This window comes from Urocitellus parryii, chromosome 3 (assembly GCF_045843805.1).
Source record: "Urocitellus parryii isolate mUroPar1 chromosome 3, mUroPar1.hap1, whole genome shotgun sequence".
NCBI lineage: Eukaryota > Metazoa > Chordata > Mammalia > Rodentia > Sciuridae > Urocitellus > Urocitellus parryii.
Window position 1 is genome coordinate 110702730 of NC_135533.1, and position 23322 is coordinate 110726051.

Consider the following 23322-nt stretch of genomic DNA (forward strand, 5'->3'; position numbering starts at 1 on the left):
GTCATATTATCTCACTGTCTTTGTTTTTGTTTTCATTAAAAACAAAACTGGTTCTGGGGAAAGGGCAAATCCCAAATTTCACAGAGCCCATTAGAGATGAATCGAACCTTAGTAAGTTCTCAATTCTTTTTAAGAACTGAATCTGGATAAGGTCTACAAAAAATAATAATAAAAGACTATAAAGAGAGACTTTCTGCCCAGGCAGTTAGAATGTTCATGATATTCATATTGCATGGGAAATAATACAAGACTAGAAGAAATTATAATCTTATAAGTCACCCCTACCCTGGCTAATTGTTTCCCCGACAGAGGGAGAGGTAAAAGATCTAAAACTGTGTATATGAGGGATTAGTATTCAAAAATTTAACTTCTCACAGGAATATAATATTAACACTCATTAAAATAGACAACACATTAAGGATTTTGCTTATGGAACTCCAACTGGAGCCATCTGAACATCAAGTGTTAACAAGAGGCTGTGTCTCCTTGTTAGGATTATGGATAGGCTTTCATTTTCTTCTCTGTTCTCTTCCAAATTTTTCTCTATAAATCTCTAAGCATGTATAATCAGGAAAAATAAATTAATATAAACAAATAAGCAAGGAAGCAAACATTTTACTTGCTAAAGAGAATTAAATTAGTCTGATTTTAATAGCAGCTGCTGCCATCTACCTGCCAATTTTCCTTCAGAGAAAATTTTCTCATCACAGTTTGGGTCTAATCCAACCAGCATTTAGCAAGTACCTTGTTGTGTTCCTAAGGTTGGGCATTGTGGTGGAAGAAGTGATATTTGTTCTGAGGGGTTTAATCCAACAGGATTTTGACTGTGACACAGCAACCAGGGTGAACATGGTAATCTTCCTTTACCGCTACTATTATTTCTAAAGTTGGAAAAAGGCACTCACACCTTAGGATATGTAGAGCATAGATAAATATATTTTGCAGAGCAAATATTTACATAAACCATATGAATCATCATGAATTATCGTGACAGTGCCCTTGTTGCGGCCAATTCTTTCTTGAGGTCACTGTCCTGGAAAATTCCACAGGTTTCAGCCCTAGAAGCCCCAGGAAAACAAACCTTGAAGCAATTGTGGCATCTTCAGGGGTGGGTGGCACAGTAAGAAGATGGAGAATTTTCTAAAGGCAAGAAATGAGAACAAGTCCTTGGATGTCTCATCAGATCTTGGGGCATCCCCACCTAAATGGCATGCCAACCTTGGCCAAACCTAGGCACAAAAGAACTTGGAAATTTTTGAGGAGGGGCCTAGTGGGAGTTTATGGCATGATCTGTCTTTTCTGCCATCATTCTATCTTGTCCTCTGCCCATCTTGGAGGACAAAGGCTCACAGGTGTCAGGGTCAGAGCACATTTGAGTGAAGACTATTGGTGCCAGTTCCCAAAGCCTTCTTTTTTTCTTTTTGGTCAATAACCAATAGGTCTATGTCCCAACAAATAAGCCAGGTGTTTTGAGTCTTCATCCAGTACAAGTCAGACAGTCATTTTTTCCACTCATATTGTTAGAACTTTAGATCATAATATCCAACTTTGGATATGTTATGGTTTGGATCTTAAATAAGTCTCCAGCTTATAGTGCTTTTGGAAGGAGGTGAACTTTTAGGAGGTGGGGCCTAATGGAAGGAAGTTAGGATATTGAGTGTGTGCCCTTAAAGGGATATTGGAATCCCAGGTACTTTCTCTTTCTTTTAACTTCCTGTCCACCATGAGGTGAACGTCTTTGCTCCACCATCAGTTCCCAGCCATGGTGGTTATACCTTTCTACAGACCTAAAGGAGTGGAGCCTAGGGACCATGGACTGAAACCATTAGCCAAAATAAATCTCTTCTTCTTTTAAGTCATTTATTCATTTTTGTCACAATGATGGCATGCCAACTAACACAGATGCTCTCTAGGTATTGGCCATCAGTCCATCAATCTCTTTTGTGTACAAAACAGCTTTGAGATGTAATTTACATAGCATATAATTCAACTACTTAAAGTACACTATTTGATGGCCTTTGGTGTATATGCTGAATTGTGCAACTGTCACTATAACCAATTTTAGAACATTTTCATCACTGCAAAAAGAAACCTCATACCTTCTAGCCATCAGTACCCAATCCTTCGCCCCGCCCCCCTCAGTCCCAGACAATGAGTACTCTTTTTGTTTTTAGAGATTAGCCTATTTGGGACAAATACTATAAGTGGAATTGTAAAATTGCAATCTTTATGACTGATTTCTTTCACAGCACCATATTTTCAAGGTTCATCAATATTATAGGATGTATCAATATGTCACTCCCCTATGTGTGGTAAAATAAATATAAAATTCACCATCTTAAATATTTTAAATTGTGCAATTGAGAGGCATTTGTTCTTCACATTGTTATGCAACCATCATTACTGTCTACTCCCAGAATATTTTCATGACTAAAGGAAACCCTTTACACATTAAGCAGTCATGCCCCATTTCCTCCCAGTACCTGGAACCCTCTAATGTGGTTTCTGTTCCTACTTATTTAATTATTCTGGACATTTGAATGGGCTCAGATATTATTTGTCCTTTTGTGACTGACTTTCTTCACTAACATGTTTTCAAGGTTCGTGTGTGTTGCAGAACACTATTCCTTTTATAAATATATCACATTTTATTTCCCCAGTCATCAGTTGAGGATATGTTGGCTCTTTATACTGTTAGCTACTATAAATAATGCTGTTCAACATATTGGCTCAGGAACTGACATCCTTAAATTAAAAAAAAAATTGAACATTCATGTACAATTTTTTTGTGGGCATATGTTTTCATTTCTCCTGGGTATCTACCAAGGTATGGAAACTTTCTTCTTTTATAACATTTTCCTTTGGGTCTTTTAAAAGGAAGAACAATTTGTGGCCTACCCTAACAGAACCACTTTTTTTTCTCCTTTCATGTAACTTTTTTTTTTTGGGGGGGGGGCTCTTCTTAGTTATACATGGCAATAGAATCATTCTGATAAAATTCAAGCATGGAATGTATCTTATTCTAAGTAGGACCCTATTCTTGTGGGCTGGCACAATGAGGGGGTTTCACTTAAGTAGTTTCCTATGTGTGCATAAGAAAATTACGTTAGATTTATTATACTGTCTTTCCTATTCCTTTCTCCCCTCCCTTCCTTTCATTCTCCTTTGTCTAATCTACTACTCTTCTTCCCCTTCCCCCTTTATTGCAGTTTAGCTATCACATATCGGTGAAAACATCTGACCTCTGGTTTTCTGGGATTGGCTTATTTCACTTAACGTGATTGTCTCCAGATTCATCCAAGTAATGGTAAATGTCATCAAGTTATCTCTCTTAATAGCTGAGTAATATTCCACAAAAACACACACTGGATAAAAAATAGCCTCTTCAACAAATGGTGCTGGGAAAACTGGAAATCTGTATGTAACAGAATGAAAGTTAACCCCTATCTCTCATCCTGCACAAAAATCAACTCTAAGTGGATCAAAGACCTCGATATTAGATCAGAAATGCTGCACATAGTTAGAAGAAAATGTAGGCCCAATACTTCAACATATTGACTTGAGAACTGACGTCCTTAACAAGCCTCCTAAAGCACAAGAAGTAAAATCAAAAATCAATAAATGGGATGGCATCAAACTAAAAAGTTTCTTCACAGCAAAGGAAACAACCAAGAGCATGAAGAGAGAGCCTACAGAATGGAGAAAAAAATCTTTTCTACCTACACCTCAGATAGAGTGTTAATTTCCATGATGTAAAAAGAACTCAGAACCACTTTTTAGTTGGATAATTTAAGGGAACCCACTTTATCCTTTAATTGGCCAGGACAGAATCTCCAGACACTAAAGAAAGTGGCAAACCACTTCATGGGAAGGGAAACTGGATCTACGACTACTGGTTTCCCCAAATTTGCTTTTCCTTGGGAAGCCATCATTACCTTCCTCTGCTGACCCGATGCTGACTGCAGACTGGGTACAGCTTTTTCACTTTAATGCTCTGACCCTGAATGGGCTCAATTTCTGTGATATGAATAAAAGCAGTCTGCAATTGTTAAACCAAAACTCTCTAAATTCTCAAAATAAGAAGGGAAATAGATAAAGATACATATACACAAATACTATGATTAAAAGGTACAGCATAGTCCCCTTAAACAGGGATCGATACATGGCTACTGTCCAGCTCAGTTCCAGAATTGCCTTCATGAGACAGAGGCTATTTTTCCCGACTACCCAAGTATGTCCCCTCAGACAAATGAGTTCCTCTACATATGGACAAGAGGATGGGGCTAAGAGAGGCAGGTCCACTCTGTCTACATGACCCAGCTGGAAGACTAGCAAGAAAAACATCCACTCATTTAAGGGGAAACCCCACCTATTCATAGAGGGGCCTTGCCTATGGCCTCAACAGAGGAACAATGCCAAAATACTTCATGATAAGTCTAACATCCCCTGAGAGATGGACATGTGGAAGAGAAGGGAAATGTTTCTGAGTCATTATCTACTTAGGAAGTCAGGTAGTCAACCAGATGGCCAGTTCATTCTTTATAATTGATGGAGCTGTCCCCAATGAAGTTTAGCCTGTATCAAAAGAGGCCTATATCTTTGCTTGAATAAGACGTCAGGAAATAATCATAGGTGGAGGCAGAAACAGCTGAGTAGAGAAGGTACTTGTTATGAAAAAAATATTACATCTTTGATAGGAAAGATCTTGCCTTTTTTTTTTTTTTTTTTTTTTTTGAGACTGGCTCTTTCTATACCAACTCAGTCTGGTCTCAAACTTTTGATTCTCCTGTATCAGTCTCCCAAGCAATAGAGATTATAGGCATGTGCCATCATACCTGGCTAATATCTCACTTCTTCAACTGCCCACAGGCCCATACTCTCCTCCCCATCTGTTTGGTTGCATTTACTCCCTTACTCCCTTGTATCAAGTAAGGGATACCTGATATCCCTCTTTACCAAGTAAGGCAGATTTCACCCGTATGGTCATATAAGCAGTAGTAACTTATATTTAACTGGCTCACTGCATGCAAATGACACTCCTCCCAAATATTTATGGGAGTCCTCATAGTGTGCTTCAGATGCTTATGAGCTATTTGCTCCCCAGATGCTGCCTATACTTTGCAGTATACCATACTGATTGTACTGTTCTGACAGGCATGATCATGAGGCACCAGATCTGAGTTCCCATAAGCCTGGTGGTCTACAGTAAAATAGAGGAATGCCCAGTTATCTGTGAAGTTTTCTCTTCCTAGGACCCTTCCTCAGTTCAAACTGGAGTCAAAGATGCTGTTTGTATTCCTTCGTGAGATTGCCCATCAGATGTGGACATAGGAGGGGACACAGGAAAGCACAGAAAAATGAGTTTTATTAAATGTACTCATAGGTAAGACAGTCAATGCATGCCATGAGAGGGCTATATAAAGGGATCCAAGGAAGTAAGTACAACCAAACAGGTGGGGAGGAGAGTAAGGACCTGTGGGCAAGTGCTAATATTGGGGGTCAAGGTGGAATACACAAACAAAAGGTATGTAGGGATTCCACTGAAATGTCTGGATATTACTACTGTTAGAGAAAAAGTGATTCAATAATAACTGTTAAAACACAGAGAGGCCTACTTTATTCAGGACTATCTCCATAGGCAAGGGACCATGGCAATGAAGTGTTGCATTGGAGAGAGACTGGACTGACTCAATTCTGAACATTGCAAGAGCAAGAGGATATGTATAGTCAAGTAATAAGGTGGGGGAAATTACTAAGAGGAACCACCAGGTGGTAAAGAAGAAAAACTGACTGCCATCGTTTGGGTATGAGGTGTGAAGCAAAGACCCTGTTAACAAAGGGCTGTTCAGAGGTGAAACAATCCAATTGTGAAAGTTGTAATCTAATCTGCACATTCTAGTTTGAATGAACTGATTGGGTGTTAACTGTAGGCAGGTGGGGCATGCCTAGAGGAGGTGGGACACTGGGGATATGCCCTGGATGAATTCCATCTTTTCCGTGGCTTCTTTTCCCACCTCTCTCCTCTGTTTCCTGCCTGCCATGAGGTGAGCAACTTGTCTTGCCATGGCCCTTCTGCTTTGATGTTCTGCATCATGTTGGGCCAATGGAGTTGGCCACCTATGGACCTCTGAAATAGTCAGCCCAAATAAACTTTTTTTTTTTTTTTTACTTCTAATTTGTTCTTGTTGGGTCAGCAACACAAAACACATCTACGGGGATGCTGAAGGCAAGCCCTGGTTATCAGCTATCACCTGGGGCATAGTGGATTGCTGATCAGCAATCAAGGGTGATCACATAGTGAGGGTAGGTGTTCTTGATAAACCGAGTTTGCAGAAAGTGGATTTCATAAGGAAGTGCACAAACTAATCTAGGAAAATGTTCAGGAACCTGGCCAATGTTTGACCAAGCAAAGTATCTTTGCCACTAGGTCACAGACAAAGAAGGACAAGAAGAATTTGTGACAAGAGCAGCTTTGTCATGGGTGTACCTGGTCCACTGGTCAGGGGGTTTACAGCTTGTTTGTGGGGATTTTTTTTTTTTTTGGTGTGGGGGCGGGATATTGAGGCAGGAGAAAAATACAAAATTTTAAACTATGCTGTACAGATTTCACATTGTTCTAACTCAGCCCCACATTGTTGCACGGTACCTGTGCAAACAAATAGGGGGTACCTGTGCAAACAAATGGGGCTTTGCTCCTGGACCAGAGGGTTGTACTTGGATCTCACAGAGGGAAGACAAACTGCAAATAGACTGGGGTTGTAGCAACCTGCAAGTCCCCAGATCTTTTCAGACATGGCTGAAACTCAGCCACAGCGATTCCTCCTGTACCTCAGATTTCCTATCTGAATAAGCCTTAATATCTCTTATATTCTGAAAAACTAAGATAAACCTGTCCTGAGAGCACACTGCTCTTTTGGTATTCTCCAGGCAGGGTTAAAAAGGACAGCAGAGGAGTTGTCCCAGAGACCTGCCCAGGTGGGTAACTGGTGTGGGGATAGCTGTTATCAGAGCTTCTGGTCTCTAAGTCTCCCATATGAGGATGTGTTTCACATCCACAGCCTTATGGGACTGGGCAAGAGTGGGAAGCCAGGTCTTTACTCACATCAGCCCACTCTAAAGCCACAGAGGCAGCAGTGATTGATAAGGTATTCTCTATCATGTCACCATGTACATAATTTCAGAAAATTTACCCATTATGTTGTGCTGTGATTTTTGCATTTCTCATCCACTAGCTAGGCATTCTCAGAAACTTTTTAATCTCTTATGTCCTCATGGCCTAGCACCAATTAGAAGAAAACTAAAATAAGACTTTTCTCTTAAGGAGGACAAATCATATTGATTTGGTTCTAAATAAATAGCATGAAGAATAAAAGAGAATCAATAAAAGACTGAAGTTAATATATTATAATTATATAAATGCAAAGTTCTATTTGCTTGTGTCCTTTTTTTTATATTTATTGTGCTCCAGGGCATTTATAGTAATAGCGAAGGGATCTCTCTGGTCAATAAAATATTTCGATGATTAAATATGCTTTCACATTATCTCTTGTTACCAAAGATGTCCATTTTTTTTTTTCAAAACAAAGAAACTGAAAATAAAACACAAGATTAAAAATAAATAAATAAAGCCTGTGGCTCCTCCTCCAAGACAACCCCCCCCCCCTCCCAACAGTGATGAATAGGAGGGACTGTATTCCTCGCCCCTGGAGACTATCGTTGCAGATAGTCTGTTTTGAAATTCTTTTCTTTAGAGGAGATTTTTTTTTTTCTCTCTCTCTCTCTCTTTAAAAATATCAAACAAAGCTGCTGTTTGCTATTCCTGTGGCTGGCGCACCACCTGGGGCTGAGGACATGGGCGGCATCACCGGGCTGGGGAAAATGCAAATTGATGATGGAGCGTCGGGGGATGCGCTTTTCCTTTTCTGCGAACAGCACACTCCTTGAATGACAGCAAATTCTCTACAGGTTTTCCCTGCGGGAACGTGCCCCTCGCGGTTCATTCGGTTTTCTCTAGAAAATCGGCCACCGGAGAGGACCGGGGCGCGGCATTGCTGGAGCGGTTCCAGACCCGGGGGCTCCAGCCCAGCCTGCGCGTACCCGCGGACAGGCTCTGCGGGCTACTATCCCGGTCCCAGCAAGGCCAGGGCCGGCGGATGGCGTGAGCCTATTCCGAACCGCCGAGGGCAACGGAGGTCCCGCCGAGACCACTTTTCCCGCCGCAGCGAACAGCAGCCGCGCGGGGCGGAGGCACCACGTGCAGCTCACCGGCTGCATCCAGATGTGCAGGCACCTCGCGGGGAAGAAGGCCACTAGGCGAGGCTATAGCGAGTTCCAAGACTCCGCTCATCCCGCCAGCTCACAGTTTCGCTCTTTCTAAAGGAAGCCCTTGGCTCCGGCTGCGGGATCTTCGGTAGGTGACTGGCGGTCGAGACAGCGCTGCTCCAGCCGGAACGCCCCGGCAGGAGGTTTGTCCCCGCCCGCGCGCCGTGCCGCGCGGCACCTAGGGTGGGGAGAGGGCGCGCGGCGGAGATGGGCGAGACCATGTCAAAGAGGTTGAAATTGCATCTGGGAGGGGAGGCGGAGATGGAGGAGCGCGCGTTCACCAATCCCTTCCCGGACTACGAGGCCGCCCTCGCCGCCGCGGGGCTCACTACCGGAACCTCAGAAGAGTCGGGCTGTGTTCGCACCCAATCCACCACAGATGAGTTAGGCCTTCCTTTCCACCACGACGGCAAGGTGAGTCGGCGGCCCTGCCTCGGGAAAGGCCCGGCGGGGGTGGGGGGGCGCCAGCGGTGGTAGCGTCCACCCATCGCGGCCGGCGGCGCGTTGACGTCACCCGCGCGCGTCGTTGCTGGCAGTCCAGGGCTAGGCACAGTGCGATGTTCGTTTGTCGTCCGCCGGCGCCAGCCTGCCGAGCGAGAATGGCCTAGGGGCTGTGAGCTTTTATTGCAGTGGCCACTTCAATGGCAGTATACGCCTCCTGGGCCCTCCGGTCTTTAAAACTCTAATGGAGCTCTTTGTTTCCTGGCGCCTAAAAGTGATATTAGGGTACTAGTGGCGATTGGGTATGCAGATTTATGTACCAAAGAAGGCCTGCCTCCTGGCTTCCTTCTCTAAAACTGTTGAATTTAATGTCAAAAACCTATTTGCATTTCTCCCTAGCCTGATTGTGTGTGGATGTCATACTTGGTTGGTTCCCCACCCTTGGACCTTATCGCTGACGAATAGTAGCAAAAAAGCATTGTTCATAAAATCAAGTCTTGTCATTTTTTTTTTTTTCCTGCGTGCCTAGCAATTGAAGACGGGAGTAAGAAGAGAAACTTTACTCTGTAAGGGTCCTCGCTGGGCCAGAGAATGAAATTAACGTGAACAAATTAACAGAAAGCACATAAATTTATTTCATGTTTTATTGACATAGGAGCCTCATAAAGAAATGAAGACGAAAGTGGCAAAACCAAATGCATTTATATTAGGCCAAACAACAAGAGACAATTATTGGAAAGGAACTAAAATACTGTTTATACGGAGAATAAAGGAATGTGATTATTTTAATAAATATAAAATTCTTCTGTCTTCCACACCCTGTCCCTGGTGATAAGAATGTTTCTCCTGGTATTGGGGCAGGCATCTTTTCCATGGAAGTTTTATCTCCTACTTTCAGGAGGAAAAGGGGAGGTTTTGAACACCCACCTGCTGTTTCTCAAGTGCTTTTAGCTCAAAATAATCCTTTTGCCAAAATGATATGTTTTACTGGGACATATTCTGCCACTTTTCTCTGGAATGTGAATACGATTTGTTCATGTTTGGTAAAACCACACATTTACCAAGTTGTCTTTTTCTCTATGTATTACAAGGCTCCTTTCACTTCCCTGGCTCCCCATGCATTTTATTTTTGAAAAGGGAGAAGTTGGCCAAAACTAGGAAGGTAAATTTGAAAGAGCCATTGGTCTGAATATGAAATCTAATGACTTCTCTAAGCCTCTTTTGTCTTACTTGTGATTAAAAGTTGGATAATCATTCCTAACTCAGGGAGGTTGGTGAAGAATTAAAGAATATAATTTGCCCAGCAAAATGCCTGATCTGCTACCTAGTAGGCTCTGAATAAATGTTAACTGTTTCTTAGCAGTTTAAATGCTATGCTTTAGAACTCTTATATCAATGTTGTTTTTCTCTGTTTCCTCTTTTTCATATGTCTGTTATATTTGTGACTTAGTGTTCATTTTTTTACAATAAATATCTCTAGCAAACACTTTTTTAAATCATTTATACTTATAATTAGTTGCTCTTTTAATACTTCGAGGTTTAGTGAAAAATGAAGTGAACTCTTGACAGCTTTTTGATAGGGGCAGGTGAGCATCATTTTCAACCTCACAATAAATAAGATAAATACTGGGACAACTTAAAGTACCAAAATTACAAATTTTTATTTTTACACTTTATATTTCAATAACTGTGATTTTGATCTCTGCTTTACACAAAATCAATTTGTTTAAAAATCGACAAATAATGAATGTGTCTTGTGACCAATTGTCTATGCAATTAAAATAGTAATAAATTGTCTTGGAGACCTATGCCAGTGGTTGTGATTATGTACTTAAGAATAGGGGAAATGGAAAATGTGTTCTTGAATGTGAAAATGAGCACTTTTTACAGTATTGGCCAAAATATGAAAAACAGTGAATCAAGATAATAGCAGGTTTTAAACAATGGGAGATTTCTATAGCAAATACTCTCAATACTTTACAGTCATTTCCTCCCTAACTTTTACTGGAATTTACTGTGGCCATGGACTTCAAGGGAATTGACTTCAGTTCCAGGAGCTGAATCCATAGCTGATCTAAGCTAGTAGTTCTTTGACCAGTAGCATCAGCTTTATCTGGCATATTGTCAAAGTTCAAGCAGGATAGAAACCACCCAAAGTTTGATTTTTCTCATTATAAATAAGGAGAGTTGTAGAGAATATAGGAATAGTGGAAATAAGGAGCAGCCTCATCCATAGGACCGAGAGAGTGTACAAAGAAAAGGTACCTGTGCTAATAACACAGGGGGTGCTATGCTGTGTATAAAATTACCCCCAAATTTAGCCTCTTTGTAAATATTTAATGTCTGAGAGTCAGGAATACGGTTGCCACTTAACTAAGTGCTTGTAACTTGTTGAGGAAGCTGCAGTCATTTTAAAGCTTAAATGGGGCTAAGAGAATCTGCTTCCAGGTTTGTTCACATAATAATTGTTGGCATGGCTCTTTAGTTATTATTTGGAGGCTTCAGTTTCTTACCACAGATAAGCCTTGCCATAGGGCTGTTTCAGGACATAGGGACTGGCTTCCTTCAAGGTGTACAAGAACAAGATGGAAGCTGCTGTCTATTTTATAATCTCAGAAGTGACCTATCACACAAATGAAGGGATTATACAAGCATATTAATATTAAGTGGTTTGCAGCCTTGCAGCCAAGAAATGAACTTGTTGGGGGAAGGCATGGCCATTGGCTGGCAGAGAAATGGGTGTGATACTGTACCACTGGAACTTGCTGGAAGTGTACCCTCTGGAACCATGCAATGAGTGGTATAGTAAGTGAGAATACACAAATGATATAATGAAGGCACAAGAAAGAGATTACTTCTGCCCACAGGAAAGGCTTTTCAGATTAAGGTGATATTTTTGAGGTCCTTGAAGATTAAGTAGGACTTGCCAGCCTAAGGTAGAGAACTACGTGAGCAAGGACTTTGGAGATAGATGCAGTACTAAAATAGTAGATTGTCAAGGAGTAAAACATGGCTGGAGAAGAGGGAGCATGAATGACATGGGAATTTGAGACAAAAGGTAGAGAGGGGCTGATTTTGATGGATCTGAAGGATTTTAGAACTTTTTCCGCAGAAAAATGAAATCAGGAAAACTTTTACTTTGCATCCTTAATTTGGTATAATCTTGAGTTATTGGAATGCTTTATTTTAAAATTTTATTTAATTTTTCATATTTTTGTTTAAAAGTGGATGGTCTTTCTATCAAAATTTGTTTAACTTCATATTATATAAACCTAAGGAAAACAGCACTTCTCAATAGCCCAGAGAAATATAATTCCTTTTTCTTCTTTCAAAATGAAGAGGTGTATTCCTATAGTCCCAGCTATGTGGGAAGTTGAGGCAGGAAGATCATCTTGAGCCCAGGAGTTGGAGGCTGCCTGAATAACATAGACTCTATCTCTTAAACACACATGTATATATGCTTTTATACATAACAAAATCAACTGTAGTGGTATATGGGTGTGGAGTAGAGGAATAAACTCTATAGCCTTTCTTCTCAAAATGAGGTTTGTGGACCAAGAGCACAAACATTTCCAGAAAACTTGTTAGGAATGCAAATCCCACCTCAGATCTAGTGAGCCACATTTTAACAAGATCACCAGGCCCAGGGTTATCCTAAATGTGAGAAGTAATATTCTTTCTAGCTCTATGACATTGTTGAATTTTCTTTTAATATGATCTTAACCACCTACCAGTTTTTAATTCCTAATATGGAAAGGTATTGACAGAAGGGTGATGGGAAGATTATGGAGAGGAGGCTAATGAAATAGTAAATTAACATTTCCCATTTTGTGAATAAACTGAAGTATAGAGCAGTCAATTACTTGGATAGACTTATTTGCTACTTTTCTGTCACTTACTTGCTTTTAAGTTGGAGCAGGTTACTTAACTACATTGAAACTTGGCTTTCTTACCTCATCGACTTGTTAAAAGTTAAATTGAAAGTTTAATTGAAGTTCTTAATATAGTTATAATATGTTTGTTAAAAGCTTGTAGTAATGATAGTTGTAATACCCCATTTTTATATAATTTTTATAATGGTTAATTAAGTTAATACATTTAAAACATTCAGAACAATGCCTGATATAAGTGGTAATTAGCTATACATAGTTACTGATGCATAGGTAAGTAGTGAGAATTTAGTTAATGGTAGCTATTAACATCATGCATTTTATATTATAAAATGTGATAATGACAATTTACTTTAAAATTTATATTTTCAGTAGAATACACAAAATATTACATAACCTTTGCTTTTATAAACTTCTTGCAATTATTAACTTTCTTGGGATTATGACATATTTGCCTTAGAGATTATACATAGGAGATCATCAATAACTTTTTTATGTCACACATCAAACTGGATTGAGATTTGTTTAGGATAGGTAATCTACAATATTTTCTACTCATAATAGAGTTTGAAATAAGAAAAACAGAATCAGACCTGATTACGTAAACCAATCCTTATGTTTCTGGAGAATGAACTATTTTTAAACATCTAAGCAAAAAGCATTTTCTTGATACAGATTCAGTTTAGGTAAGGACCTATTTATCATAAATGTCACTAATGAAGGTAGATGTTTCCATAACCATCTAATTTTTACTGTAGAAAGATGCAGTTCTCCTGTCCACTTTCCCCTTTCATAATCAGCTTTAAGGTAAGAATTATGGGTTGTTTTATTCATTTTTGTTTAACAGAATGGAGTGTTAGAAAACCAAACCCAAAGCCTTTCAAATCTGTAAGACATCACAGAGCATCTTACTTACAAGTAAGATCCTTAAAGATTTGAGATTATGGAATGCACTTTCTTCTAACAAAAAGTTTTATAAAACCTTTCCTAAGAAAGATCGACTGGTGTATATACATTAGCAACTTTTTATATATTCTCACATAGAAGATGTGGGTCAAAAAGCTATTTTTATTATCTGCAAAACTTGTAGGCAAGTCTTTCTCTCTAGTTTTTTCATCTATTCCATGGTAATGATAGTACTGTTTTTAGTATTATCCAGAGGGTTAAGTTAGATGAAGGGTCTTAAGTGCTTATCATATATCAGGAATGTATGAATTATCTTATTAGTAAGTACTTCTAGTACATTTAAACTGTTATTCATACAACAGGTTTGATTCATGCATAACTGTTCAGAAATTACTGTTGTGTTTTTAGGAGTTATTTACATAAACATTGATTTTGGAAATTTTTACTAACCTCTAGTTGAAATCTTAATTTTTTAAAAAGTTTATCATCAATCTTTTTAACACTTTCTGTATTTTTATATATGGTAATTGTATTTCTTCAAACCAGCATTAAATTTTCATTAAGAAAATACAGGGAACATTATTATTTTAGAAAAAGAATGATTGCATGTTTCTTACTTTTCAGATAGAATGACTTATTTCTTCAAGAAATACCATGTCTTTCACTAAATACCTTTTTTTTTTTTTGTATGAGAGAGTGAACTCAAGAGTGCTTAATCACTGAGCTACATCCTTAGCTCTTTCTTTTGTATTTTATTTAGAGACAGAGTCTCACTGAGTTGTGGGTCAAAAGCCTAATTTATTGTCTTCAAAACTTGTAGGCAAGTCTTTCTCTCTTAACTTTAGTTTTTTCATCTATTCCATGATGATGATAATACTGTTTTCAGTATTATTCAGAGAGTTAAATAAGATGAAGGGTCTTAAGTACCTGCCATATATCAGGAGTGTGTGAATTATATTATTAGAGCCACACCAAGTTGCTGAGGCTGGCTTTGAACTCTCAATTCTCCTGTCTCAGCCTCCTGTGCCACTGGGATTATAGGTGTGCACTGCACCTGGCTACATACCTTTTTTATGTCATCTTTGTACTTCATCACAAAACATTATCCTTGCTACTTTCCACATAGCAAACTCCATAAGATGCATGCTAGATGCTTTTTTTCTCCTTGAAGCTGAACTGTTAACCATGATGAAGCCATTTGAGGGGTTAAATAAGTTAGTTGTGTTAGTTTTCTATTGATAACATTATAAAAATAATATCATAAATTAACTTTGATTGAGAAAAGGGTAGGGAGGGTGCATGGGGGCAGAAAAGATGGTGGAGTGAGATGGACATCATTACCCTAGATACATGTATGACTGCACGTATGGTGTGACGATACATTGTGTACAACCATAGAAATGTAAAGTTGTGCTGCAGTTGTGTACAATGAATCAAAATGCATTCTGCTGTCATATATACCTAATTAAAATAAATAAATTAATTAATTAAAAAAAAAGAAGGCTGATGATGCTCTGATCCTTGATGCAAGGGCTGGGTAATTAGGTGTTTTCAGCTTATGAAAATTCATTATGTTTGAGTCTGTATGTTTGTAATTCTTCAATTAAAAGGAAAAACAAACAAAATTAGCAGCGTAAAATAGCACCTATTTATTTTCTCTGGGTTCTGTAAGTCAGAGTGTAGCTCAGCTGGTTCCTCTGATCAGAATTTCTCAAAATGTTAGTAGGCCTGTGTTCTTTTCTGGAAGCTCTGGGGGATGGACTGCTTCTAATTTTAGTTCCTGTGGTTGTCAGACTGTGGTGCACATTTCCTTGCTGCTGTTGGCCATGGTGGTCTCCCCCCTACCCCCCAACCCCATGTTGCCCAAGTCTTCATGATTTCTATGTGGCTTCTCTAGCAACAGTACATTGAGTCTCTTTCATATTTGACATTTTTTTTTCCTCATCACCTTCTGTTATCGCTCTCAGTCAGAGCTCTCTGCTTTTAATGGCTCATGGGATTGAATTGGTCTCACCTAGATAATTCATTACACTATCTGTTTTAAAGTTTGTAATCTGTTTCAGGTTTCAGGGACTTAGGCATATTTTGGGGTGGCTATATTGTAAAAGTCCTTAGTTTATCAATCTTGAGCTGGATACCTGGGTTCAAACTCTGACCCTGCCACTTCCTATTAGCATCACTTTTGGTAAGTGACTTTTCCTCTTTCCCTGTGCTGCGTACCTTCATTTGCAAAATATGGGAATGATTGCCCCTTAGACCTTAGGTTTTTTTTATGATGACAGTGAGGGACAACAACAGACTCAGAGGACATATAGTCTCTTAATGAAGTATAGGATAAAATTAAATGCACACAGCTCTGCAAGGCAAGCTCAGCAGCATTTTCCATTTGAGGAACAAGCTTTTGTGGACTTCCAGTCCATAAAGTGCCCCACTGATGATACTTCCTTATGGAAGTAAGGGTGTCTTAGGACCTATAAGAAACCCCTTCCCAGCCTGACAAAGGTTATTAATGCCTTTCCATCTTCTCTTCACCCTTCTAAATATTCTGGCTACTCGCCTACTTCCAGGAGCAATAATAACCCCAGTAAATTCCTGAATACCCTCTACAAGGGTGAATTGAAGATTATTTTTCAAGATGCACCATTTTCCTAGCTCCTCTAGGCTGTAGACACGTTTGAAGTTTTAGCATCATTCTACATATCTTTCGGAATATTTCATGTTATATGTTGCTAAGTCAAACATTTATTATGTGTTCTCATAATTATTCTTATGATTGTCTTATTAGATCGGGAACTTGGGAGGGAAGATTCAATCTTATCCAACTTTTTATTCTAGTAATAGTGTCTGGCAATTTGATTATTTTTTTTAAATAACTGAATGAAATAATCTAATTTTAGACTTACAATTTGCTAATGAGCCACATTTTTATTTCATTTTTCCTCCTCAAGTATTTCCTAGGTGTCTGAAGATTTTATATATATATATATATATATATATATATATATATATATATATATAATATTCAACATTTTATCATATGTTAAGTTAATAAACTATTGTATTACACTTGCTGAGCCTTATGCCAAGATAAAGAAAATTTCAGTAAAACAGTGAATAATTTCAGTAATAGCTTTTTAGCATTCTTACCAGCTATAAGTTTTATAAAATTATAAAAATTTGTGAAATCAACTTTTTTGCCATATTCAATATAAAAAATGGGGTTGGGAGGGAGAGCAAGGGAGGAAGATTACCTCTAGATAGGGAATAGGGGTGGGAGGGAAATGCAGGGAGAAGGGGAATAGCATGGAGGGTGAAAAGACACCCTCATCATTATACAAAATACATGTATGAAGATGTGAATTTGTTGTCAACATACCTTATATACAATCAGAGATATGACAAATTGTGGTAAAAAGGTGTACTAAGAATTATAATGCAAAATAAATAAATAAATAAATACATACATAAAAACATAGCTTTTGAACATGGTGATTTTCCATGCCCTTTTTTAAAATCTAGAGATGGGGCAGAGAGATACAGAATATATGCATATGTTCTAGGAAATAAGAAATTTGGAAATAAATTATTTCCCTTAATTATTCTTATGAAGTACATGGCAAAAAGAGCATTGCTAAAGAGGAATATAATTTCCCCAATTTTTTTTTAAGAACTTAACTGGGTTAAATGTCACCCAGAGTTTGCCTGTCTCTTTCACTTTTTCTCTCTTTCTCCTGCTCCCATCTTCATCTCAGTTTCTTTCTCCATCTCTGTCTCCTTCATCTCCCTCTCCCTCCTTTCTCCTTCTCCTCTTGCTCCAGGGAAAAAAGCTCTCCCATCTAAATTCTAAGATTTATTATCATGAAGAACATTGTAAAGAAGGAAATGGACACTAGTTATAAGCCACTTTCTTGCCATATACATGCATTGTGCATCCTTTGTAATAACAAGTGTAGTGATGCCTTACAAGGAATTTTACAACCAGTGATTAATAGCTACTCCATTATATTTTTGCTTTATAACACATCTGGGCATTTTTGTATGGGAAAACAAACCTCCCTTATTAGAATACAACATTTTCTTTCTGATTGCAATGCCTTTGCAAAGGATCAATCTCAGATAAAATCTCAGTGATAAAACCTCCAAAGTTTTTTCCTTTTGCATTTTACAGATATATTTGTACAATGTGAGTGAGTGAGTGAAGGCTGTAGGTCTTGAAAATCTTAAAGGTAAATTGTAAATCCAGATTCCCGCAAAGATTTTACAATAAGAAGAGAGTGTAGGGAAACCCAGGAACTCTGGAATTAATAATCTACTCAAAGCTCCAAGATTTTTCTCTCCTTTTGCCTTGTGACCTCCAGTGAGTCTTACTTTTCTCATCTAAAAATTGAAAATTAATGGATGATGAAAAGAGTGACTGAACTATGATGTAAGGTTCATTGTGCCAGGTACAAATGTTTAATAATTGTTATAATAATACCATTATTAAATGAGATGAACCAGTTAAATTTCTCTTGGTATAGTAATCTCCATCAAATGCAAATAGAATTTGTAGAATAAAATAGCATTACCTGTTTTCTTTGTTCAGGAGATTTGGATCCAATATAGAGATTCGCAGTCTCTTTTATATAAGATAGTTAGAAAAGGAGGAACTAAAAAATGTACCTTAAAGTAAAGTACAGTTCTGGGCATGTTGGTATACACCTGTAAAGCCAGCTACTAAAGAGGCTAAGGACAAAAGATCATTAGGTTAGAGGCCAGCCTATGCAACTTATTAGCAAGGCCATCTCAAAATAAAAAGGGCTGGGGATGTAGCTCAGTAGTAAAGTGCTTGCTTATATGCATGGAGCACTGGGTTCAATCCCTAGTACTGGGGGTGTGAGAGAGCACAGAGCAGAAGAATGATTTTTGCAGTGAAATTTTGGACTATATTAAACAGAATTCACATTAAAAATATATATCATAAATATGAGAAATGAAAACTTAATAGTGTATGCTTTGGAATAAAGTTCATTACTCAGCCACATATGAATGTGAGTTAGGTTTACATTCACAACAATAAACAGAAAACTCTTATTTAAAAATATCTTGATTAGATTTTATTTGCCTTATAACAAGAAATCTAGGGGTAGGCAATTGATAAGGTCTTGATAAGATTGAATAAGATTAGGGCCAGGATTTCTGCTGTTTATTTTGGTCTTTCTCTCAAATTTTTTCTGTTATAGTACAAGATGGCTGCTGTCGCTTCAGATATCATGTTCAGGTTTTCAGTGGGGAGAGAAAGGAAGAAGTAAAGAAGTACCTATTCTCTTTCTCTCATTTATCAATAAAAATAACAACTTTTGAGATCTGGGATATTTGCACTTAGGTCTCATTGGTCAGAACCATGTCATATGACTTACCTTTTTTATAGAAAATCTGGAAGAATAGTAGCTCTTCTGGGGATGGATATATTGTTGTTAAGAATATAACCATAATTATTATAACAAGGAGAGTGGGTGTGGGGAATAGATGAACCTACCGTGTAGGTTCTGCCACACCAGGTATTATGAAGAGATATTACCCACATTTTTTCTTCATCTGCATCTCTTTGATTATAGCAGAAAATAAACATTAGGACTCAGGAGGCCTAAGTTACTAATTTGAAGTCAGAGTTATCAGTCAGTTGTATGGTGAATCAGACAATTATTCTTTTTGACACATTTTTCAATATTTATTGTTGGAGTATCCTCTAAAAGACCATTGGGAGATAGTGGTACCTTTGAGAGGTGGGGCCTTGTTGAAGGAAGTTAGGTCACTGGGGGGCCATGTCCTTGAGGGGGATATTGGGAACCTTGCCACTTTTCTCTCTCTGCTTCTTCAATTCATAAGGTGAGCAGTTTTGCTCTATCATGGACTCCTACCATGCTGTAGCATACTGTCAGATGCTCAAAATGACAGGGCCAAGTGACTATATACTGAAATCTCTGAAACCATAAACCAAAATAGATATTTTTTTCCGTATAAGTTATTTATCTTGGGTATTTCATTACAGTGATGCAAAGCACCTCAGCTAACTTATCATAGCAACAAAATAAAATACATTTACAAGTATATCATCAAATAATAGGAAATGGCAGATCTTGAAAAATTTTTAGTAAGCAAGGATTGGTAAAATGGAGTCTCTTTATATTACATCACCTCTGAAATATCATTGATATTGAATTCATTGGTGTGCTGTCTTTATCATTGTATGTGAGTAAGCATATTTGTAAAGAAGTTTATAAAGTTGCTGTTTGTGTTAGATTTTTAGCTTACCTTTTAAAATAAGAGAATGTATTTTACCACCATGATTGAGTAAGAATTGTTGTAATTTACTACTCTAAATAACATTTAATTAGAGAGATAATTTTGAAAGCTAATGTTATGTTTTAGATACTGAGTAGAATCCATAGTCTACTTGTGCATTTTATTTTAATCTTTTGCAAATGATAAATATGATAAGGAGGAAAAAAGCATACTCAATACCCACATGACAGTTGAAATATATACTTATGAATGTAAATCCTCTTTGACAAAATTAGTTGGCTGTAACCACCTCAGCTAATACTTACTGAAGCTTAAAAATGTGGGCAGGGATGGTGATTTTAAAGGAATTGCAGGCATACATCATTTTATCATAGTTCACTTTATTGATTGCACTTCATCAATGATGGTATTTTTAACACATTGAAGATTTGTGGGAATCCTGCATTGAGCAGATCTAGCTATAGCATTTTTCAACATGTGTTCACTTCATTTTTCTGTGTCACATTTTAGATATTCTCATAGTATTTCAAACTTTTTCATCATTATTGCATGTTTTATGATGAATGTTGAGACCTTTGATATTACTATTGTAATTGTTTGAGGCACCATGAAATGTGCCAGTATAAGATGGCAAACTTAAGTGTATATTCTGACTCCTCTACCGGCCATTCCCCTGTTTCTTTCATTTTACTTAGACTTCTGTATTGTCTGAGACACAAAAATATTGAAATTAGACCAATTTGTAATCCTACAGTGGTCTCTAAACTGATTTAAACTGAAATTTGTGTGACTCTTACAGTGAATGAAAGAGTCACACATCTTTCAGTTTAAATCAGAAGCTAGAAATTATTAGACTTAGTGATGAAGGTGTTTCAGAAGCCAAGACAGACCCAAAGGTAGGTCTCTTCTGCAAAACAGTAGCCAAAGAAAAAGTTCTTGAAGGAAATTAAAAGTGCTTCTCCATTGAACACAGAATTGATAATAAAGTGGTTATGGAGAAAGTTTTAGTGAACAGGACTGCCACAATATTCCCTAAAGCTACAACCTAATTCAGCGCAAAGCCCTAAGTCTTTTCAGTTCTGTGAAGACTGAGAGGGAAGGAAACTACAGAAGAAATCTTTGAAACTAGCATAGGTTGGTTCATAAGGTTTAAGAGGCCATCTCCATATAATAAAAGTGCAAAATGAAGTAGCAAGTGCTAATGTAAATACTGTGAAAAATCATCCAGAATATTTAGCTCAGATAGTTGATGAAGGTAAGGTTACATCCAACCACAGATTTTCAAGGCAAACAAAATAGCCTTCTCTTGGAAGAAAATGCCATCTAGGATTTTCAGAGCTAGAGAGCAGAAGTCAATGCTCCACTTAAAGCTTCAAAGGACAGGCTGAGATCTTATTAGGGGCTCATGCAGCTGGTGGCTTTATGTTAAAGCTTATGCTCATTTACCATTCTGAAAATCCTAGAGCCTTTATGAATTAGTTATGCTAAATCTACTTTGTGTTCTGTAAATGGAACAACAGAGCCTGGACAATAGCACATCTGTTTCTGATATGATTTACTGACCTTGAGAACAACTGCTCAGAAAAGAAAAAATCATTTTAAAATACTAATACTTATGGACAGCACAGTACAGGTGTGCACCACCACACCATGGTCACCCTAGAGCTGTTATGGAGATGTACATGAGACTGTTTTCATTCATTCTCCAGCTCGTAGATCAAAGAAATTTCAACTTTCAAGTCTTATTATTTAAGAAATATATTTTGTAAGGCTGTAGCTGACATGGATAGTGATTCCTCTATTAGATCTGGGTAAAGTAAATTGAAAACTTTCTGGAAAGGATTGTTCATTTTAGATACCATTGAGAGCATTTGTGAATGAGGTCAAACTATGAACATTTTGGGGGCGGGGCACTTGGCCACTGAGCCACATCCCCATCCCTGTATTGTATTTTATTTAGACACAGTCTCACTGAGTTGCTTAGCTCCTCACTGTTGCTGAGGCTGGCTTTGAACTCATGATTCCCCTGCTTCAGCCCCTGAGCTGCTGGGATTACAGGTGTGCACCACCGCACCTGGCCAAGCTATAAATATTAATAGGAGATTGGAAGAAGCTAATTTTCACCCTTATGGGTGACTGTGAGGGATTCAAGACTTCAGTGGAGGGCTGTGAAAGTGGTAAAATAGAAACAGAACTAGAAGCAGAGTCTGAAGATGTGACTAAGTTGCTGCAACCTCTTTATAGAACTTGGAGTTGCTTTGTTTGGATGAGCAAAGACTGGTTTCTTGAAATGGAATCTTTTCCTTGTGAAGATGCTCTGAGCATTGCTGAAGGGACAAGAAAAGATTTAGAATACATAAACTTAGTGTTAAAACAGTGGCAGGATTTGAGAGGATTAACTACAGTTTTGAAAAAAGTTCTACTGTAGGTAAAATGCTGTTAAACAACATCACTTGTTACATAAAAATCTTTCATGAAAGAATTGGTGGCTACCAAAGACAAGGGGGAAATGAGATGAATCAGAGAAGGGATCCCTAAATTTTTTCTAAATGTACCTCTAACCAAATTTTGATTACAGACTTAAAGATACTTAGCTAAAGACAGAAGATCTGAACTGATATAGAGCTGCTGCCCAAGAAACAGAATTTGCAATTCAACACAAGTAGGATAACAGACTACAAATTTGCATTCTAGTTGCCAAACAAAATTGCCTGCTCTATGAAGAACCACAAAAATAGGGGAGAAAAATAATTTTCTCCTTGGGAATGCTTAGTTGGGATAGACAAAAGACAGATTAACAAGAGAAAAACAGAGGCTTTTTAATTTGTACAGTGTATTTTCCATATGAATGGGTGGTACCCAGGGAATGAGTAAATCTCAGATTTGGCTTAGAAATCTGTTTATATTGCATCTCTAACTAAAAACAGTAAATTTTTAGAGAATACAGAAAATGAAGGAAAAGAAATTTGAATTTTCATGCATGCTAATTGCAGGAAGGCAAATAAATGAAAATTTATTATATTGATTTCTCTGGTGACTTCTCCAGGCTGATTGGTGTCTAAAGCTGTCTTTACTTGTTGAAAAGGGAAGACTGACATTTTTGTAAATTTATGTCCTGCTTTTAGGCCAGTGGGGGAATGCAGAAAGCTGTTCTTGTATTGCTTCTTATGAGTTGTCTTCAACTCAGAATAAATAATTCTTATGTCAAAAAGGCATGTTTTAGGGTGGCATATTCTACTCTTCTACAATAGAAACACATTTTCAGGAGAAAAGAAAATTAGCTGCAACCAACCTTGAAATGAACCAGATAGAAACTAGCAGACAGGATTTTAAAGTGAGTACTGTAACTGTCTTCCACAAAGCACAGCAAAAATACTTTCAGTGAATAAAAAGATAGGAAAAATCAGCAGGGAAATGGAAAGGCAAAATACAACATTATGGGTAGTCTAGAATTAATATAGACAAATCTGAAATTTAA

The 23322-nt window shown here is 37.8% G+C and overlaps 1 protein-coding gene across 2 annotated transcripts in view; it reads left to right on the forward strand.

Annotated features, from left to right (window-relative positions):
* Positions 1 to 7439: 7439 nt before the first annotated feature.
* Lancl2 (LanC like glutathione S-transferase 2) overlaps positions 7440 to 23322 on the forward strand; it is a 51947-nt gene continuing 36064 nt past the window's right edge. For both annotated transcript variants that reach the window (XM_026412217.2, XM_026412218.2), the window contains exon 1: positions 7440 to 8736. In XM_026412217.2, the coding sequence (XP_026268002.2) occupies positions 8530 to 8736 (207 nt within the window). In that variant the 5' untranslated portion in view covers positions 7440 to 8529. The remainder of the gene's footprint in view (positions 8737 to 23322) is intronic.